General features: G+C 48.2%; 2 protein-coding genes across 6 annotated transcripts in view; both read right to left on the minus strand.

Moving 5' to 3' along the window:
• Positions 1 to 267: 267 nt before the first annotated feature.
• Positions 268 to 10671, minus strand: NOP2 (NOP2 nucleolar protein). Its single transcript, XM_059682022.1, has 16 exons — positions 10146 to 10671; positions 9771 to 9880; positions 8338 to 8383; positions 8063 to 8151; positions 7643 to 7893; positions 6087 to 6142; positions 5820 to 5971; positions 5527 to 5726; positions 5301 to 5390; positions 4156 to 4243; positions 3939 to 4079; positions 3211 to 3350; positions 2972 to 3061; positions 2695 to 2817; positions 2354 to 2582; positions 268 to 1049 (listed from the first exon to the last, which is right to left on the minus strand). The coding sequence occupies exons 2-16, from the start codon at positions 9874 to 9876 to the stop codon at positions 388 to 390; spliced, it is 2463 nt and encodes an 820-aa protein (XP_059538005.1). The 5' UTR covers positions 9877 to 9880; positions 10146 to 10671; the 3' UTR covers positions 268 to 387.
• A 414-nt stretch (positions 10672 to 11085) lies between these two features.
• The window catches only part of CHD4 (chromodomain helicase DNA binding protein 4), a 30954-nt gene continuing 24643 nt past the window's right edge, over positions 11086 to 17396 (minus strand). For all 5 annotated transcript variants that reach the window (XM_059682016.1, XM_059682017.1, XM_059682015.1 and 2 more), the window contains 3 exons: positions 13415 to 13610; positions 12108 to 12271; positions 11086 to 11705 (listed from right to left, as the gene is read on the minus strand). In XM_059682016.1, the coding sequence (XP_059537999.1) occupies positions 11688 to 11705; positions 12108 to 12271; positions 13415 to 13610 (378 nt within the window). In that variant the 3' untranslated portion in view covers positions 11086 to 11687. The remainder of the gene's footprint in view (positions 11706 to 12107; positions 12272 to 13414; positions 13611 to 17396) is intronic.

A 17396-nucleotide genomic window follows, 5' to 3' on the forward strand; every position in this document is an offset into this window, starting at 1 on the left:
ACCCTCCAGTCCGCCATGGGTCCTGGTGGCAGGAAGTCCATCTCCCCACACCCCTATCACCCTCCTCTCCCCAACACCCTATCTCCAACTCCTGCACTCTCCTTTCCGGGTCCCTGGAGTCCCAGAGGTCCCAGGAACCTAACACTGACCTGATTTCCGTGTACCACTGTCCACTCTTAGGAGGATAGGGATCCCCTGTCCCACCCTCCCATCTACCCTTAAAGGAGCAATGCCAGTACTCGGCCCCCTCAAAAAACACAGCGACCAGAGATTGCAAAATGTATATTAGACTTCATATGCACAGTGGGAAAGCCATCCTCACAGAGGCAAGAGTTCCAACCCAGGGACAACAGCAAGGAGCACCCCAGTCTCATTTCACCCAAGTATCTAAGACAGCAGTGGCCGGCTGCTGCCTCTGGACTGAGATTTTCTCCTCTTTGCTGGTGGGGGTCGGCTGGCACTAAGGGGGGACATGGTAGGAGTCTGGGGTCCCTCGGAGGTGCCATTCTGTTTCTGGAAGGCAGCTTTCTTGGAAGGCTTCTGTGGCACCTGCTGCTTTACCTTCTCAGCCCCTTGGGGCTGAACACAGTTCTCAGGCTTCCAAGTGGCCAGAGGCTTGGAGAGGGACAGCCCGGAGGGCATCTCTGTATCCATGCCCTTGAGAGGAGCATTCTGCCTCCGGAAGGCAACTTTCTTGGAAGACTGCAGTTTAGGTGACAGTTGCTTTAGTTTCCCAGTCACCTTGGGTTTCCTGATCACTACGGCCTTTTCAGCTGGCTGCCTGTTACCCTGGAGCTTGGAGGAGGCTTGGACCTTTGGGACAGAAGGTCCAGTGGACGATTCAGAGTCTGCCCCTTTGGGGATACCATTCTGCTTCTGGAAGGAGGTCTTCTTGGGACGTTGCCGTTTCTGCAAGTGCCACTCTGCTTTCACAGCCCCTTGGGCCTTCTTGGCAGGCTTGCTGCTGCTCTCGGGCTTGGGGGTCACCTGGCCTTTAAGGTCAGGCACATCTGGGTTTGTAGGGGTGGATGTTGCAGAATTTCCTGGGGCTAAAATTAAACAGATTGTGTGAGAAAAAGGACCTCATCACTGGGTCTTGATCATTAGTGGCATTAAAATAAGGCAACTGCCTGGGTACTATTTCTTGGCCAAGTGTTCCACATAACTGAAAGAGTGCCTTAGACTACCTGGCTTCACATTACTTAGTATCACCTGGCTTCACTCAAGTCCTATTTGAACCCTGAATTAAAGAGAAGGGTTCACTACCCATCCTTGGGCCAAGAAGTTTTAGAGGAAGCTGTGCCCCCCTGAGGACAGAAGATAGCAAGACATTCTAACACAACAACTAGAAACAAGCTATCCTATATAATAAAAAGGTAATATGCAAGTTGACCCTAACAGCGGAATGACTGGAAACGACCGGTCGCTATGACGTGCACTGACCACCAGGGGGCAGACACTCAATGCAGGAGCTGCCCCCTGGTGGTCAGTGCACTCCCACACAGAGAGCTCCATTCAGCCACAAGCCGAGCTGACAGTTGCAAGGGCTAAGGATGTCTGACTGCAGCTTAGGCCCACTCCCCTGGTCCCGGACTGCGAGAGAGTGCAGGCCAGGCTGAGGGACCCCCACGAGGACACGAATTTTTGTGTACTGCACCTCTAGTTAAAACATAAATGAGTACTGACATTTAAATACGTACTTTTAAAGTTACAACAAACTTCAACTATTTCTTAAGGTTTTTGTTAACATTCAGATGTGACTTTTATAAGGGTCGCTACTGATAAAGAAAAAACCCAACTCAATAAACCATGCAGTTTGTATCCAGAGACGCTCACTTCTCCCTCTTCCAACTAAACCCAGGTTATATCCCAGCATGCAGAGCCCAGCAAACCCCATGTTTCCCCTTGAGATCCAGGACAGATGCCTCAAGATGGCTGAGAAAACAATCTGTAATTAGTGTGATGGGCTCAGAGAACGGACAGTTCTGAGGAGTTTTATTGCCAAACCAGTGCTGACAATGCTGGACCAGCAGAGGTCCATTACCAGTAAGGTGACCCTGGGCCAAGAAGGAAGAGAAACCACAATCCGCATTGGGAACATACTTAGTGATGAGCAAGTGCAACCACTTGGTAGATAAAGGAACAGGCTGGCATCCACAGGAGCACTCTAACATGCTCCAATGGGGTCCCGGCTCAGGACCACGCCTGGCTGGATGAAAGGGGTCTCTTATCCAAGCAGGCTAAGGCTGTGGTACGGATGGCAGAAGTCCTCCCTTCCCCACACTCACACTATAATGAGTCTGGAAAGGCAGAAAGAGCAAAGGCAGTGATGATGGGTAGAGAGATCACTTACCTGTTTGGGACTGGGGAATAGAATTGGAGAATTTCTTGAACTTGGCAATAAAGAAACCATCCATATTGTGGGTGTGGGGGTAGAAGCGGCGGGTGGAACGCAGAGTGGGGTGGAAGCGCCTTTCTCGAAAGCGGGTGAAGCCCTCCTGGCCAAAGTCTAGACCTGTGGGCACCAGCCGCACATTCCTCTTCTTCAGGGCATAGTCTACCACCCACTCGTTCTCTTCCACCTGGATATGTGGGGGAGACAAAGATGGAAGGAAGAGCAGAGCTGAGCTGAAGGGAGCTAAGGGGCAAAGTCTTCCAGCCCTGCCCGCCTGCTCTGCCATGCAGAAGCCTCACCATGATGGAACAGGTGCAGTAGACGAGGTACCCTCCTGTCTTGGAAGTGGCGCTGACAGAGTCAATAGCGCTCAGGAGCAACTCCTTCTGAAGGTGAGCACAGCGCAGGATGTCCTTCTCATCCTGCCCCAGGGCGGAGACCCAAGAGTGTCAGAATTTCAAAAGGCAGCCTCAGGAAGAGAGGTGAGCTGCTGGGTGCCCCTCCACCTCCCACTCCTGCTCTACAAGGCCCAGCTGAGACCTCTCAGCTATTCCCACCCCCACCCCAGCTCCTCACCTTGTTCGTCTTCACAGCTGGGTCCTTGGAGATGACCCCAGTGCCACTGCAGGGAGCGTCCAGCAGTACTCGGTCAAAGCCCCCCACCACCTGGAGAAAAACGGTAGGTTAATCACCGCTTTTAGTCACCCATACTGCACCATTTACTTCCTAGAGGCAAGTCTAAGTATTCTGATGTCAGGAAGGGGGCAGGTGAGCTGGAAGACACCCCAGGAGAGATGCACAGAAGGGAGTCCCACCTTGGGGAACTGACGCCCATCATAGTGGCTGATAATGGTGTTGGTGACTCCCAACCGGTGCAGGTTACCCACAACACTCTTGAGCCGCTCAGCATTGGCATCATTGGCAAGGATCACACCTGTGTTCTTCATCAGCTGGGCTGGGGGGAGGGAGGGTAAGTGCTCAGCTGCCAGCTCCTCTGCCCCCACACTTGCTAGTACCTCCAGCCCAGGAATCCACAGGTGAAGTCTCAGCACCTCAAGAGAAACTTCACCCCAATCAGCCCTGCTCCCCACTGCCTACTGCATGGGTCTCCCCAGTCTGCACTGACCCCTGCTGATGAGCACACTCATCAACATGGGTTTTTCCATCGTTACTGAACATCTCTCTGGTCCCACAGACTAAGTTACTTCTTTTAAGCGTTAACAGCTTAATAAGAAATGGTTACGACTAATGACTATGCCAAGTATCTCTGTATGTATATCTCAACCCTTATCACCCAAGCATAATATAAAAGCCAACCCAAGCACAATTACCACCCCATTTTACTGGTGACAAAAGAAAGTCAAAGGCTTGCCCGAGGTGCTAAGTGTCATCCACAGGGCTGGAACTCAGGCTGGATCCAGAGTCTGTACTCCTCACCACCCTGCTATCTGTGCAGTTTCCTGAGAACTAGTGAGTCTCCAACCCCATCTACTTTCAAAGCGGAGAACCAGACAAATCCTACTCCTGCCTACATTTCTCGTACCTATGTAGCTGGTCTTTCCTCCAGGGGCACAACACATGTCCAGGATCCGCTCATGTTCCTGGGGTGCCAAGGCCATGACAGGTAACATGCTGGAGGCTCCCTGTAGCATATAGTGCCCAGCCAGGTACTCGGGAGTAGCACCTGCAGAGGAGGACCTGTTTGTGACATGCTGGGAGAAGGGCAGAGGCAGAAGGGCTACTGATCAGGGAACACTCACCAATGGGCACTGAGGAATCATATACCACCAGTCCGGTCTTTGACCACTTGCCCAGGGGATCCAGGTTAACCCCACGATTGATTAGCGCCTGAAGGTAAAAATGAAAAATTTTAATATATACACTTTTTATTGATTTTTTTTTTTTTTTTTTTTACAGAGAGGAAGGGAGAGGGATAGAGAGTTAGAAACATCGATGAGAGAGAAACATCAATCAGCTGCCTCCTGCACACCTCCTACTGGGGATGTGCCTGCAACCAGGGTACATGCCCTTGACTGGAATCGAACCTGGGACCCTTCAGTCTGCAGACCGATGCTCTATCCACTGAGCAAACTGGTTAGGGCAAGCATGAAAATTTTTAAAGCCTTATAGGTTACCATGTCCAGAAAACAGATGGAGATATGAAAACCTGGTCCTATCAGGAAGTCGGTGACAACTCCTAGACCTCTTAGAAAATAACCCCCACAGACTCACTGAAAGCAATTTCTCCTCTCACATCCCACCCCACCCATCCCCTGGTGTCCTTTTCCTTAGCCTGAGGCTCTAATTCAAGGTCTGAACTCCATCCCACTGAAGCAGACTGGCAGCTCCTGCTATTTCCTGGAAGGGGACTCCAATTTTCCAAGAGGCTTAGCCCTTTAACATACCAGAATTTAATCCCATTGGTTAGCGCACATTAAAGATAATTATCAGGTTATCTTCGTATCAGGGAATATAACACACACAGGTGAACTGAACTTTAGAACAGGGGTCTTTAACCGGGGGTCCTTGAGCCCTTGGGAACAATGAGCCTAAAACATGGTTTGTGCCCATGTGCTCTCTTTCTGGGGAATCAGTTTCACCAGCTTCTCAATGATCTAAAAGGCAGACAAGTCCCTCCCATTTCTGAGGTAGCACTTTCATCCTTACTTAGGTGTCTCACCTGTCACAGGGAGCAGAGGCTAAAGGGCGAGTTTTCCACTTCACAGAGGTCCTAGGCCCCCAGCCAGTCAGACAGACCAGCATGACACCAGGCCTATATAGGTTTGCCTCCTGGAATCATGTTTATACCAACAACCGATACCAGGCAGGGTGGGCTAGGGAGTCTCTGTGGTTAACAGAAGTCAGTACCTACCAGAGACAAACAAACCTCAAAACCCACCCTCACCTGAGCAAGGTCTCGGCGCCGGGTTTTCAAGGTGTTGGTCCTGAGGGTGATGGGCCGAGGCACCTCATTAGCTTCTAAGAACTCCACCAGCTGGTAAAGGAAGACGCAAGACCAGGTCAGGCTGGCCAAGCTCAGCCAGAACTGAACAAGGGAGCTGACCGCCTTCCTTACTCAGGGTAAGAAGAGAGGTGATAGCAGAAGGAGCATTAGATTGGCAATTCGGTACCTCAGACAGAGGGAAGAGGTCCATGAGCTTGCCAAGCAGAAAGTCTCCATAGGAGTAATAAGTGGCCAGATCCCGCTGAAGCCGGTGCAGATACTCAGCTCGAGACCGGCCTTCCTCCCGCTGAGTCCCAAAGTCACGCAGCACTCCCACTATGTCTTGGATGCGCTTGTGAATTCGCTGCAAGTCTGGAGCCTGGGCACGTGGGCCTGTTAAGAAACTGTTCCATAACGGCCCAGGGCCTGGAAATCCCCTCCAGCACCTCCCCCACCCCTCACCCTTCACTGGAAGGATATCCTGCTCCATCTCCCCAGCAGGGGGCAGCACAAAAGGCTCCTCTTCCTCCAGGTTGATCTGCAGGCCCCCATCTGTCTCGTATTCCTTTTGGGGGCCTGACTCAGGGGACACTTCCTCCTCTTCCTCAGTTTCCTCCTCACTCCACGGGCCCCTAGAAACAGGTCCAGGAAAAAAGGGATTCACAGATCAGAACAGACGCCTCTTCCTAACTCACCTTTTCCTCCATCCCAGCCGCTATTCTCCATCCTAAAGTTTCCAAAACTCACCCAGCTACAGCTCCCTGGGCCTTCTGCTTCCGAGCAGCCCTTTCAATGGGCAGCAGCTGGAAAAGAGGAGAGGCTGTGATGCAGAGCTTGCCCTCCCACCAACCCACTAGCACTTTGTATCTCTGTATTTTATTTTTTCCTAAATACAAATGTAACACTTGCTCTCAGGAGGAAACATAGACCCTAAAGACATGAATTTAACATTGGCACAAAGGGGTCCTTATACTTCCTATCTACTTTTGCATTTCCCTTTCCATTAAGAAGTTTAAGACATGACTACAGGCCATATGTGTATGGGGAGGACAAAAACTGCCCTTAGGCATCTTTTCTGCCATATTTTCTTCCAGGCTTCTTTTTTTTTTAAGAGAAGTTTTATAAGAGTTTATTTGAGCCAAAATTGACAACAATTGCTGAGAAGCAAGATTTCAAATGCTCCCTATTCTACGTTTCCTACAGTTAAAATCATGATACGTTTCCATATGTTTCCTGCTTTTCCTCATTCACAGAGAAAAGGCACATTCGGACACGATGGCCAAGTGTTACTTAGCAGATGTCTATTGGGTAGTTTGAAATTTTCAGAGCTTTTCACATTAGAGTGCATGTGGTGCCTCAAAACCTCGTATTAGGAGCTCTATAGAGAGATGTGGCTTGTGGGTGAGGGGTGCAAATTGGAACTTGCTTTTTCTTTTTCAATTGATTTTCGGGGGCTTTTTAAAAATTCTATATAACTCTATATTACTTAAAATTCTCTAATAACACACCCATATACTAATTGTGGAATACATAAATAACTTCTTACACCTCTGTAAATAATCTGTCCACATCTGGATCATTTCCTAAATGAAATTACTAGGTAAAGAACGTTTCTAGCCCTGGCTGGCATAGCTCAGTTGGTTGGGTATTGTCCCATGCACAGAGAGGTTGCCAGTTCGATTCCTAGTCAGAGCATGTGCCCGGGGTTGTGAGTTCGATCCCAGGTATAGGGGTGCATGAAGCAGCAAACTGATTTTTCGCTCTCACATCTCTCTCTCTCTTAAAACTAATAAAAAATATTTTTAAAAAGAAGAAAGAAAAAGTTTCTAAGGTTCTCAGCAAATGCTTTATAAGAAATGTGCCAGTCTATCCCTAGCCGGTTTGGCTCAGTGGATAGAGCGTCGGCCTGTGGACTGAAGGGTTCGTTTCCAGTCAAGGACAAATGCCTGGGTTGCAGGCTCAATCTCCAATAGGGTGTGCAAGAGGCAAACAATCAATGATTCTCATCATTGATGTTTCTAGCTCTCTCTCCCTCTCTGAAATCAATAAAATCAATATATTATTTCCATCAGGGGGGTACCAAGTGTCCACCCTACCACATCCTCTTCAGCACTGAGCATTCTCATGCTCTAGCAAATAGCTCACTTACACGTGCATGTGCCCTGGCATGATTTAAGGTGATAGGAAAACAGTGTTAAAACACTAAAATCCCTTTTTTCTACTCAGGGTTATCCCTGTCTCAAGGGTCTGGAAAAATTAAAATGCAAGGATCGCTTCCTGAACAACCAGAGAAATAAACTCACCTCCTCTTCATCTTCGTCCTCGGAGTTGGCGTCTATTCCATAGTCATCTATCATATCAGCATCACTGTCCTCAGAGCCCCAGAGGTCCCCCTGGTTGACCACACCATCCTCTTCAGAGTCTTCCTCCTCCTCCTCCTCCTCCTCCTCGTCACTGCTATGGGCTGGTGCTGGGCGCTTCTTGCCTCGAGCAGTGTTAAGTAAGGACTGGGCTCCCTTCTTACCAGGTGTCTGCAGAGCTCCTACAGAGATCCCTAAGGGTTGGAAGAAACCTAAACTAATGGCAGCCACACACGGCCTGTACTTCCCACCCCCAGGAATATCCTCTGACTGCTCCTTTCACTCCAGAAATGATCAGCAAGCCCTTCCCTTCCCAGGCCCACAGGACTCTTCAAGTAGCACCCAGCTCCTATTTTCACTCACCTTTTGGAAGCTTTCCAGGCAATGGTTTGACCCCAGGACGCTTACTCATCTCAGAGGCTTCAGCAGAGCCCAACCTCCTCTTGGCTGCCCTGAAAATATATGAAAACATATAGGGACTGAGGAAATGGAATACACCTCCAGGTTCGACATTTCCCATCACAAGGAAGTGCGACAGTCCCCACACAACCCTTTCATCAGCATGATCACATGGGGTCACGTGGCTGAAGGTGAACAGCATCAACTTAATCTACACAAGTCTGGACATCCACACTCACCTCTTTCGAGCACGACTGGACAGCCTTTTGGAATTTTCATCACCAGCTGTAAAAGAGAGAGAGAGAGAGAGAGAGAGAGAGAAAGAACAGGAAGTTACAGGGAAAATAAAAAACAGCAAGGACAGAGGGAAGAAGCGAGGAAAGAAAGTTAATGAAAGGGGTCAATTCTAATTCACTCCACGGTGCTTTACCAGGAGCTGGGTAAGAAATATAAAGGAGATGACCTCCATCTCATTGTTCAACAACCAAATCCAAACTGAGCCTCCCTCAGACCTCTGATTTCAGTAAGGAGCACCACCACCGTTCTGATAACAAAGATTTAAAAGCTAGAGCTTCTTCTGCTCTTTCCCTCATTCTCAATTTAACTGGTTATCAACCACTGCGGATTTTACCTTTACAACTGCTGTTTTTCATACATTCTCCAAGAAATAAAGGGTTTAAATCTCAACCCTTCATTTAGTAACTGTTTGCAAGTAGTTAACCGCTCAGCATCCACTTCCTTAACAGTGCCCTTCTCAGGGGGCCCCAAGAGAACGAAGCGTAGCAATGTGTCCAAAGGGCTCAGTATACTGCTCAGCCAATACACTGCATCTTGTCTCCAATGTGCAATCCAACCACCTGTCTCCTCTTCCAGTCTTCCCTGCAGCCGACTGCTCCCCTGTGGGGACCAGATTTCTGTGTTCCCACCTCCGTCCCCTCCACAGCGCAGTTCACAGGCACAGGCCTGTCCCCTTCCCAACTTCCACTTGCTAGACCGTCACCCAGCCCGGCCAGTGGCTCAGTGGTTGAGTGTTGACCCATAAGCCAGGAGGAGGCAGCTAATCAATGATTCTCTCTCATCAGTGATGCTTCTCTCTCCCTCTCCCTTCCCTCTGAAATCAATATATTTTTTAAAAAAATAGCCGAAACCGGTTTGGCTCAGTGGATAGAGCGTCGGCCTGCGGACTGAAGGGTCCCGGGTTCGATTCCGGTCAAGGGCATGTACCTGGGTTGCGGGCACATCCCCAGTGGGAGATGTGCAGGAGGCAGCTAATCGATGTTTCTCTCTCATCGATGTTTCTGACTCTCTCTCTCTCTCTCTCTTTCTCTCTCTCTCTCCCTTCCTCTCTGTAAAAAATCAATAAAATATATTTTTAAAAAAAAATAAATAAAATAGCTTCCATTCTTCAAAACCCAGGTTCTGAAAATCTAAGTTCTCTCACCGCGTGAGGACACCTCCTTCAGGGTTCAACCTCTCCCTGTTATGGGTACTCGTGTCCCCGTCGCTTCTTCCCTAAGCTCTAGCGCTGACGGCGTGGTTCATTCATACTTATGCCTAGTAACTCGCACAGAAGAGATTCGGCTTCAACAGGAAGGGGAGGGAATGAAGGTTCTCAATGCACATGGAAAAGCGGCGCACAAGCTGGAGAATCGGGGGCAAGCTTGAGCCTCACCTGCAGGCAAGAACCTGGCGAGCTCGGTCTCGGCGCCCTTCTGTTTTCGGGCCTTTCGGCCGGGCCCGCGCTTCTCCTTCTTGGTCGGGTCCAACTTGCGCCCCATGATACTGGGGAAAAGGAAAATGGGAGTGAGTCGCCGTGTCGGAAAGGGAAAGGCAGCCCGCAGACTTGGCGTATCTGAGTGGAAAGGGGCATCATCTCCACCAGAACCTCGACTCAGCACCCCGACAGCCCCTCGAGGCCTGACCAAACTCCTCCCACGACGAGACCCGGACTCCACGCCATCAGTACCGCATCCCGTCCTCATGCCCCAGCCCAGGTCAGTGCTCCCTTCCCCGACTTCCTCCGGAGTCCTCCGAAGCCTCGGCTCACCTGAAAGCGGGTCCGGGCCCGAGACGCGCCCTCGGCACCAGGGGCAGCAATCCACGTGCAGTCTGAGGCGGCCGCTCTGACGCCTCTCCCAGGAAACGTTCTACGCCGACGCGGGGCGCGCTGGCCAGGTGGCCCCGCCTCTTCCGGTCGGCCGCGGAACCCGGAACGCACTGGCGCCCTGGGAACGCGCGCCTGGCGGTCCGCGCTGCGGCCGGGGGAAATTCAGGAGCGGACCGCCCTACTCAGACTCCCAGAGAGAAGGCAATGGCGGAGCCGTCCTCAGCTCCCCCGCCCTTCTCTTCTGGCCTGAGCGTGTGGCCTCACTGCAGGTTTCAGTTGGGAAAATGGTACCTGAAGGCCTCCGCCTCACCCCAAACCAAGGCGAAATAGCGGGGCCCTCCTCCTGGCACCCCCACTCTTCCTCGTCGAAGATCATGGCATCCCTGGCCCCTGCCTGCTCCCAACCCTGTGATTATGAACCCTCTTCCTGATCCCAGACGCCTGTTCAGCCCATCGGGTAGTTTCATGCTTAGGTTCACATCTGGGGACCGGAGGGGGGGGGGGACATCTCGCACCTTGACTTCCCTAAGTGAGCAAGGAAAAGCTATGTCAGCCTTCCTTCTCATAAATACTAAGCTAGTGCTGGCAGCTGTTAAACAGTCCCAAGCACATTCCTGGACTTATCGTCCCGACTTTCTGAAGATTACTTCACACATGGGAAACCTAAGCCCATGAAATGGCAGGTGAGCCCAGGTGGTTGGGAGCCTCCCACCTTCCAGGGGAGGAGGAGCCGCTGCCCTTGGTCTGCAGCGCAAGGGCACATGCACGCGGGCAGGAGCGCGTTTGCCAACTACCAGAACCTTTCGTTTCCATTACACATTCCCAGGGCTCCGGTCACACACGCATCCCTGCTCCTACAACCCACACTGAACCAGCGCACTAAAATACAAGGAAACTTTTATTTTCAATTTTCATCAAGAAATTTTGCTGTGGTTTTTATGCTTTTGGTTCTTTTCCTTTTTTTTTTTTTCCAAACTTTATTTCATTCTAGCCGTGGCTGGAGCCGCTGGGTTCCTGGTATTAAAAAGATGCCAACAGAGGTAGCTGTGTCTCACCCAGGGGCCCAGCCCACTCCGAATACCCCAAAAAAGGAGAAAAGAAAACACAAAATAAATCAACAAAATAAAACCAAAAGAACGAAGAAATTCAGATCGTTTTCTTCAAGCCTGGCAGGAACCCACAACAGTTTGTGTGTAACAGACGTTACAGTGGGGAAAGCCAGCGCCCAGAAGAAGGCCAGCCAGCCCGCCAGCTCCCTGCAGATGGCGCCGGCGCTACTGCTGCATTCTCTCCAGCAGGAAGGGCACCACCGCCCTCACTCCCTCCCCTCCCCCAGTGGACTGGGGGCTGTTCCTTTACAGCATGGAAGATGGGCAGAAGGAAGGAGAGGGTCTCTCAGGCCCCCAAGGAAGAAGCTGGGCAAGGGAAAGTGAGGAAGGTTCATTGCTCAGTGGTGAAGGTGGTTATCGTCAGTCTGGATCTTCACTGCTGCTGGGCAACCTATAGCAAGAGAGAGACAGGGAAGTCAGAATTCCAAACCAGTATTCACGAGATCCCCAGAGAACTCCCTGGTAGGAAGGCCCCACCTGCCCAGTTAGGGACAGAGAGTGAAAGTTACAAGTTCCAGAATGGCTCTGCTGGGACAGGGAACATGAGGAAAAGTCCTGCCCTGGCTGGTTTGGCTCAGTGGATAGAGCATCGGCCTGTGGACTGAAGGGTCCCAGGTCCGAATCCAATCAAGGGCACATGCACGGGTTGCGGGTTCGGTCCCCAGTGGGGGGCATGCAGGAGGCAGCCGATCAATGATTTTCATCATTGATGTCTCTCTCTCCCCCCTCTCCTTTCCTCTCTGAAATCAGTAAAAATCTATTTTTTTTAAAAAAGAAAAGAAAATGGTCCTACCTGCTGTGGAGTAGGTTCAGGCGCTCGGTTTGCCAGGCGGCTGAGAATGTTACGCTCTGACATCTGTAGCCTCACAGCAACTGGGGGAATCCGGGCAATAGTAGCTGGGAGTCGAGTCACATCAGCTTTCATGTCACTCAGCAGTTCTTCTAGCTGTTTGAGAACTGCAAGGGGGAAAAGGTGGTGAGCTGAGGTGAAGACCCAGCTCCTGCTTACCACAGTGGACCTGTGTCTGCCCATGACTTCTCAGTGACCACGCGACTGATGTGCTGGAGTGCTGTCCTTTATCAGTCTCCCGACCTGGCCTCCACAACGCTCAAATTCCTACTCCTCATATTCCAGTTCCAACTGTCCATGATGCTATGCCTTTTTTAAATGTTTATTTAATTACAGGTAACATTCAATATTATTTTACGTTAGTTTCAGGTGTACAGCACAGTGGCTTAATGATCATGTACTTTCAAAACTGATACCCCTGACAAGTCTGGTACCATCTGACACCATACCTGTCATGACAGCATTACTGACAATATTCCTTATGCTGTGCTTCACATCCCGTGGTTACTTTGTATCTGTGCCTTTTAAAGTCACCTAACCCTCTCTGCCCTTTGCTCCCTATTGTCTCTACTTCCTCTACTTCTTAAGAAGCTTATTCCTATTGTTTCCTTTTCTCACTGTCTTTCCTCTCCATCTTTTGGAGCTGTCTCCTCCTTTATTTATGCCTTCTTTCCTCATTTCACCCTCCACCTCCCTCACAATGTTTTAACTTTCATTAGAAAGGGGTCTAGATTTGTTGGGATCTTAAATCACCTTACGTTACCTCTTAAGTATCCCAGATGAAGTTATATTATTCTGCTTTGCTTCCCACCTCCAAGAACTTGAATATATTAAAAGAGGCAAAGAACTACTATCCTTAATTGCCTCTAAGACAGTGGTTCTCAACCTTCTGGGCCTTTAAATACAGTTCCTCATGTTGTGACCCAACCATAAAATTATTTTTGTTGCTACTTCATAACTGTAATGTTGCTACTGTTATGAATTGTAATGTAAATATCTGATATGCAGGATGGTCTTAGGCGACCCCTGTGAAAGGGTCGTTCAACCACCAAAGGGGTCGAGACTCACAGGTTGAGAACCGCTGCTCTATGATAATAGCTTCCCAAGGAGGAAGGCACAGATCCCAGTACATCTTAAGCTTCCAGACAAAAGGACCCTGAAAAAGGTTTTGGAAACAAGAAATGTGTATTGGGGAGGAGTGGAGGAGGAAGGACTCTGAGTCAGCAGGAGGCAGGAGAGTCACTGGCTACCTTTGTGCAGGACCGCATTGGCAGGCTTGTTTCCTGCCATTGACTCCTTGGACAAGTGTTGATGACTCTCTGCCAAACACTCCACCTCAGCAAAGCGGGTATTTAGGGCCATGGAAGGGTGAGAAGGGTCCTCTGACATGTTCAGGTAAGCTGCCCGCCGAAGCTGTTCCTCAATGACCAGGGCTTGTTCTAGAAGCTGGACAAGGGATAGAGAGGAGATGAGACAAGTGATACTCACTTTATTTCTTTTGTTTTGGTTAATCCTCACCTGAGAATATTTTTTTCCATTGATTTTTAGAGAAAGTAGAAGGAAGGGGGAGAGACAAAGAGGAAACATCAATGTGAGAGACACACATCAATTGGTTGCCTCCTGCAAGCACCCTGACCAGGACCGGGAATCGAGCCTGCAACAAAGGTATGTGCCCTTGACCGAATCAAACCCACAACCATTCAGTCCGTGGGCCAATGCTCTAACCACCGATCCAAACTGGCTAGGGCTACTGCTTATTTCTGATGGTCTCAGAATGCATAAAAAATCAGAATCACAAATAATCCTACCTCCTAGAGATACTGTTAACATTCTGAGAATTTTCTTTCCACAGATATTTTTTACATAATTGAAACTATATATACATATCTATATTATGTTTCATTAAAAGTTACATAGTAAGCATCTTCCTTTGTTCTTTGCTGCACTTCACAAAAGACGATTCTTAATGGTTTGCATGGTAGTCCATCCCATGGGTATATCTACATCGTATCATTTAAGTTGTTTTACTCTTTTAAATTATTTTTGGCCCTGGCCAGTGTAGCTCAATTGTTTGGGCGTTGTCCTGTGCACCAAAAGGTTGAGGGTTTGAAAACCAGTCAGGGCACATGTCCAGGTTGCAGGCTTGATCCCCCATAGGACCCCTGCAGGAGGCGGCTAATCAATATCTTGCTCTTGCATCGATGTTTCTCTCTCCCTCCCTTCCTCTTAAAAAAAATAAAATAAATTCTCGAAATTTTTTTGTTGCTTCCTTTGTCTATCTCACTTCCATTCCTTCCCCTCACCAATAGGTAACCCTTGTAATATACTTACTGTGTGTCTTTTGGTGGGTGTTCTTGAAGTTTGTGCACATTTCTAGTTTACAGAATGTTCTGTATATATAAAATGCTTTCCTTTCCCCACTACGTATCTTCTTAAAGTGTCCATTTATGTTGTTATATCATATGCATTTTGTTGCTTCTAGCTGTTGCTTAATGCTCCATGATGTGAATCCATATTTTATCTATCCACACTCCCCATTTCGAACAGCTAGGTTGCTTCCAGGCCCCAACACCAAAAATCATACTGCAACATACTCTTGTAGCTGTTGCCTGATGGAGCTGTGTAAAAGGGTCTTTGAAACATATTCCAAGAGACAGAATATTGATTCAGAAGTTATGAGACTTAATTTACTCACGCATCCACTGGTAGAGAGAATGCATTAGGGGACAGGAAAAAGGACAGTGTGAGGATAATGCGCTGCTCTTTCTTCCACAAGATCTGGCTCCAGCAGGGCCTACTAATTTACCTCCAAACAGACCAAGAATCCACTTTCAAGCCATATACCCTGTCTCCTTCACCAACTCCCTCTTCCTGCCCCAAACTGAGCTTTTTCTAGGATTAGCCCTTGACTTGCTGCTGTTCTTTCAAAGTATTCTCCCAACAGATCTCTTCCTCTCCTAGGTCAGCCAGAACCTATATGCAAATGATTTGATGCTTTTCAAACCTGCAGGTCGAGCACTGGTTGTTCTGATTCCACTCATGTATGATGATCACTCTTTGATCCCACTTGTTTATGGTGGCACAGGTAGTGGGAGGGTTATTTACTGGTGCGAAACACCAACTGACTTGCCTAAAACTGAACTTCCTCTTTTCTACAAACTGTTCCCTCTCCTCCTCACTTCCCTGATCTGCCAATGATAATTTAATTTTCTCAGTGACTCGGGCTCAAAGCTTCAGTTATTTCTGAAGGCTTATTCCTTTGTATCTCAAATCCAGTAAGTGAGGGGTCAGCAAAACCATGGCCTGGGGGCCAAATTGAGCCTGTTACCTATTTTTGTATGGCCCAAGAGCTAAGAATTTTTTTTTAACATTTCTTAAATGGCTGAAAAGTGAAAATAGTTTGTGAATTATATGAAGTTCAAATTTGAGTGTTGACAAAGTTTTATTGGAACACATTCATACTTATTTATCACCCGTGGCTGCTTTCATGCTACCACAGAGTTGAGTATTTGCAACAAAGATCATATGTTCACCAAAGCCCAAAATACTTACTTTCTGGCCTTTTAATAGAAAAGGTTTACTGACCCCTACAATAAATCAGTAAGTTCCATAAATTCTTTGGTGTTTTATTTCCTTTACTATATCCTTTTCATTTTCCACAACCAGCATCATAGCTCAGCCCTTACTACCTCACAATATGATAGTTCTATAATTTCATGAATGTTGTTTTCATTTCCCTTGGTCATATTAAAACTCTTCACAAACCTTTAATGGCTACCCATTAACTATAGGGTAAAGTCCATACTCTTATCCAGTGCCAAAAAACCTACCTACTGACCTCTAGCCCTTACCTACAACCTCCCACAAGTGTTTTCTATAACCCAACTGGGCCAACTTACTTCCAAACACCCTAAGCTCTGCTGCCTCTATGTTTTTGCTGGGTTTAATCCGTTTTAGGTTAGCCTTCTGTTTCTATCCATTTTAATCTCCATATTACATTCATCAAAACTTAATTCCCCATGCAGCCATTTGTGAATTCTCTCCTCACTCCCCAAATTCCATCTGGAGAACTTATGGATTCAGCAGTCTCCCTCCCAATACCCAGAATGGCATTCACTTAATCCCATATTTGCCTCTACTTTAAACTGTAGGCGCCTTGAGAACAGGCACTATGCCTTATTTGTCTTTGTATCCCTGTGCAACTCATTGCTTGGTACATAATGTTTGAAGCTTTATTAGTATACATTTCTATTTTTATACATATATATAGATATATTTTGTAGAGGAAGGGAAAGGGAGACAGAAAAATCAATGATGAGAGAGAATCATTCATCAGCTGCCTTCTGCATGCCCCCTACGGGGGACTGAGCCCGCAACTCAAGCATGTGCCCTTGACTGGATTAGGACCTGGGATCATTCATTCAGTCCGCAGGCTGAAGCTCTATCCACTGAGCCAAACCAGCTAGGGCTATTAGTGTACACTTCTTACTCCCCAAATTGTACCTGGGCTTAGAGCCACATGTCTTGTCTTCATGGTATCCCACTTTCCCATTTTGATGGTCTGCACACAAGTATTTTCAATACATGTTTGTTAATTTCCAAGTAAGGCTTCCTCCAGTCCTGGGCTTCTTAGCCCTAGTGATTCTGAAAATGGAGCTCTCTACTTTGCATCTTCTTTTAGTATCCACTCCTCCCCTTATACACAGGTACTCTCAGACCCAGAATAAAGTGCCACCAGCCCACTGACAGCCCTGCCTCCTCGGAGAGCCAACTCAATCCACCTCTGTATCTTTCCTGAACACTCCAACCTACAGTGTTCCCCAACACACCCACTATACTAGAGTCTGCGTCATTCATTAGACAATCTTCAGCCCTTGAACAGCTGGTTAATTTTCAAGTCTGTATGTCTTGATCTTTAACACTGAAGATACTTAGAAACAAAGCCTTTCACAGAATACAAAAGTTCAGCACACACTGCCCAACTGGTTTGGCGCAGTGGATACAGCGTCAGCCTGAGGACTGAAGGGTCTGGGTTCCATACCGGTTGGGCACATCCCCAGTGGGGGATGTGCAGGAGGCAGGTGATATGAGATGTTTCTCTCTTATCGATGTTTCTAACTCTCTATCCCTCTCCCTTCCTCTCTGTAAAAAAAATCAATAAAATATATTTTAAAAAAAGTTCAGCACCCAGAACACAATGAACAGTAAGGGTGAATGAACAGACTCCCTCCT

This window comes from Myotis daubentonii, chromosome 2 (assembly GCF_963259705.1).
Source record: "Myotis daubentonii chromosome 2, mMyoDau2.1, whole genome shotgun sequence".
Lineage (NCBI taxonomy): Eukaryota > Metazoa > Chordata > Mammalia > Chiroptera > Vespertilionidae > Myotis > Myotis daubentonii.

Coding starts and splice junctions, on each gene's coding strand:
- NOP2 (XM_059682022.1), bottom strand. CDS start 9,876: ATGGGGCGCAAGTTGGACCCGACCAAGAAGGAGAAGCGCGGGCCCGGC. Junction 4,244..5,300: donor GGCGCCGAGACCTTGCTCAG/GTGAGGGTGGGT, acceptor TTTTACCTTCAG/GCGCTAATCAATCGTGGGGT. Junction 2,818..2,971: donor CAGCTGTGAAGACGAACAAG/GTGAGGAGCTGG, acceptor GCCCTGGGGCAG/GATGAGAAGGACATCCTGCG.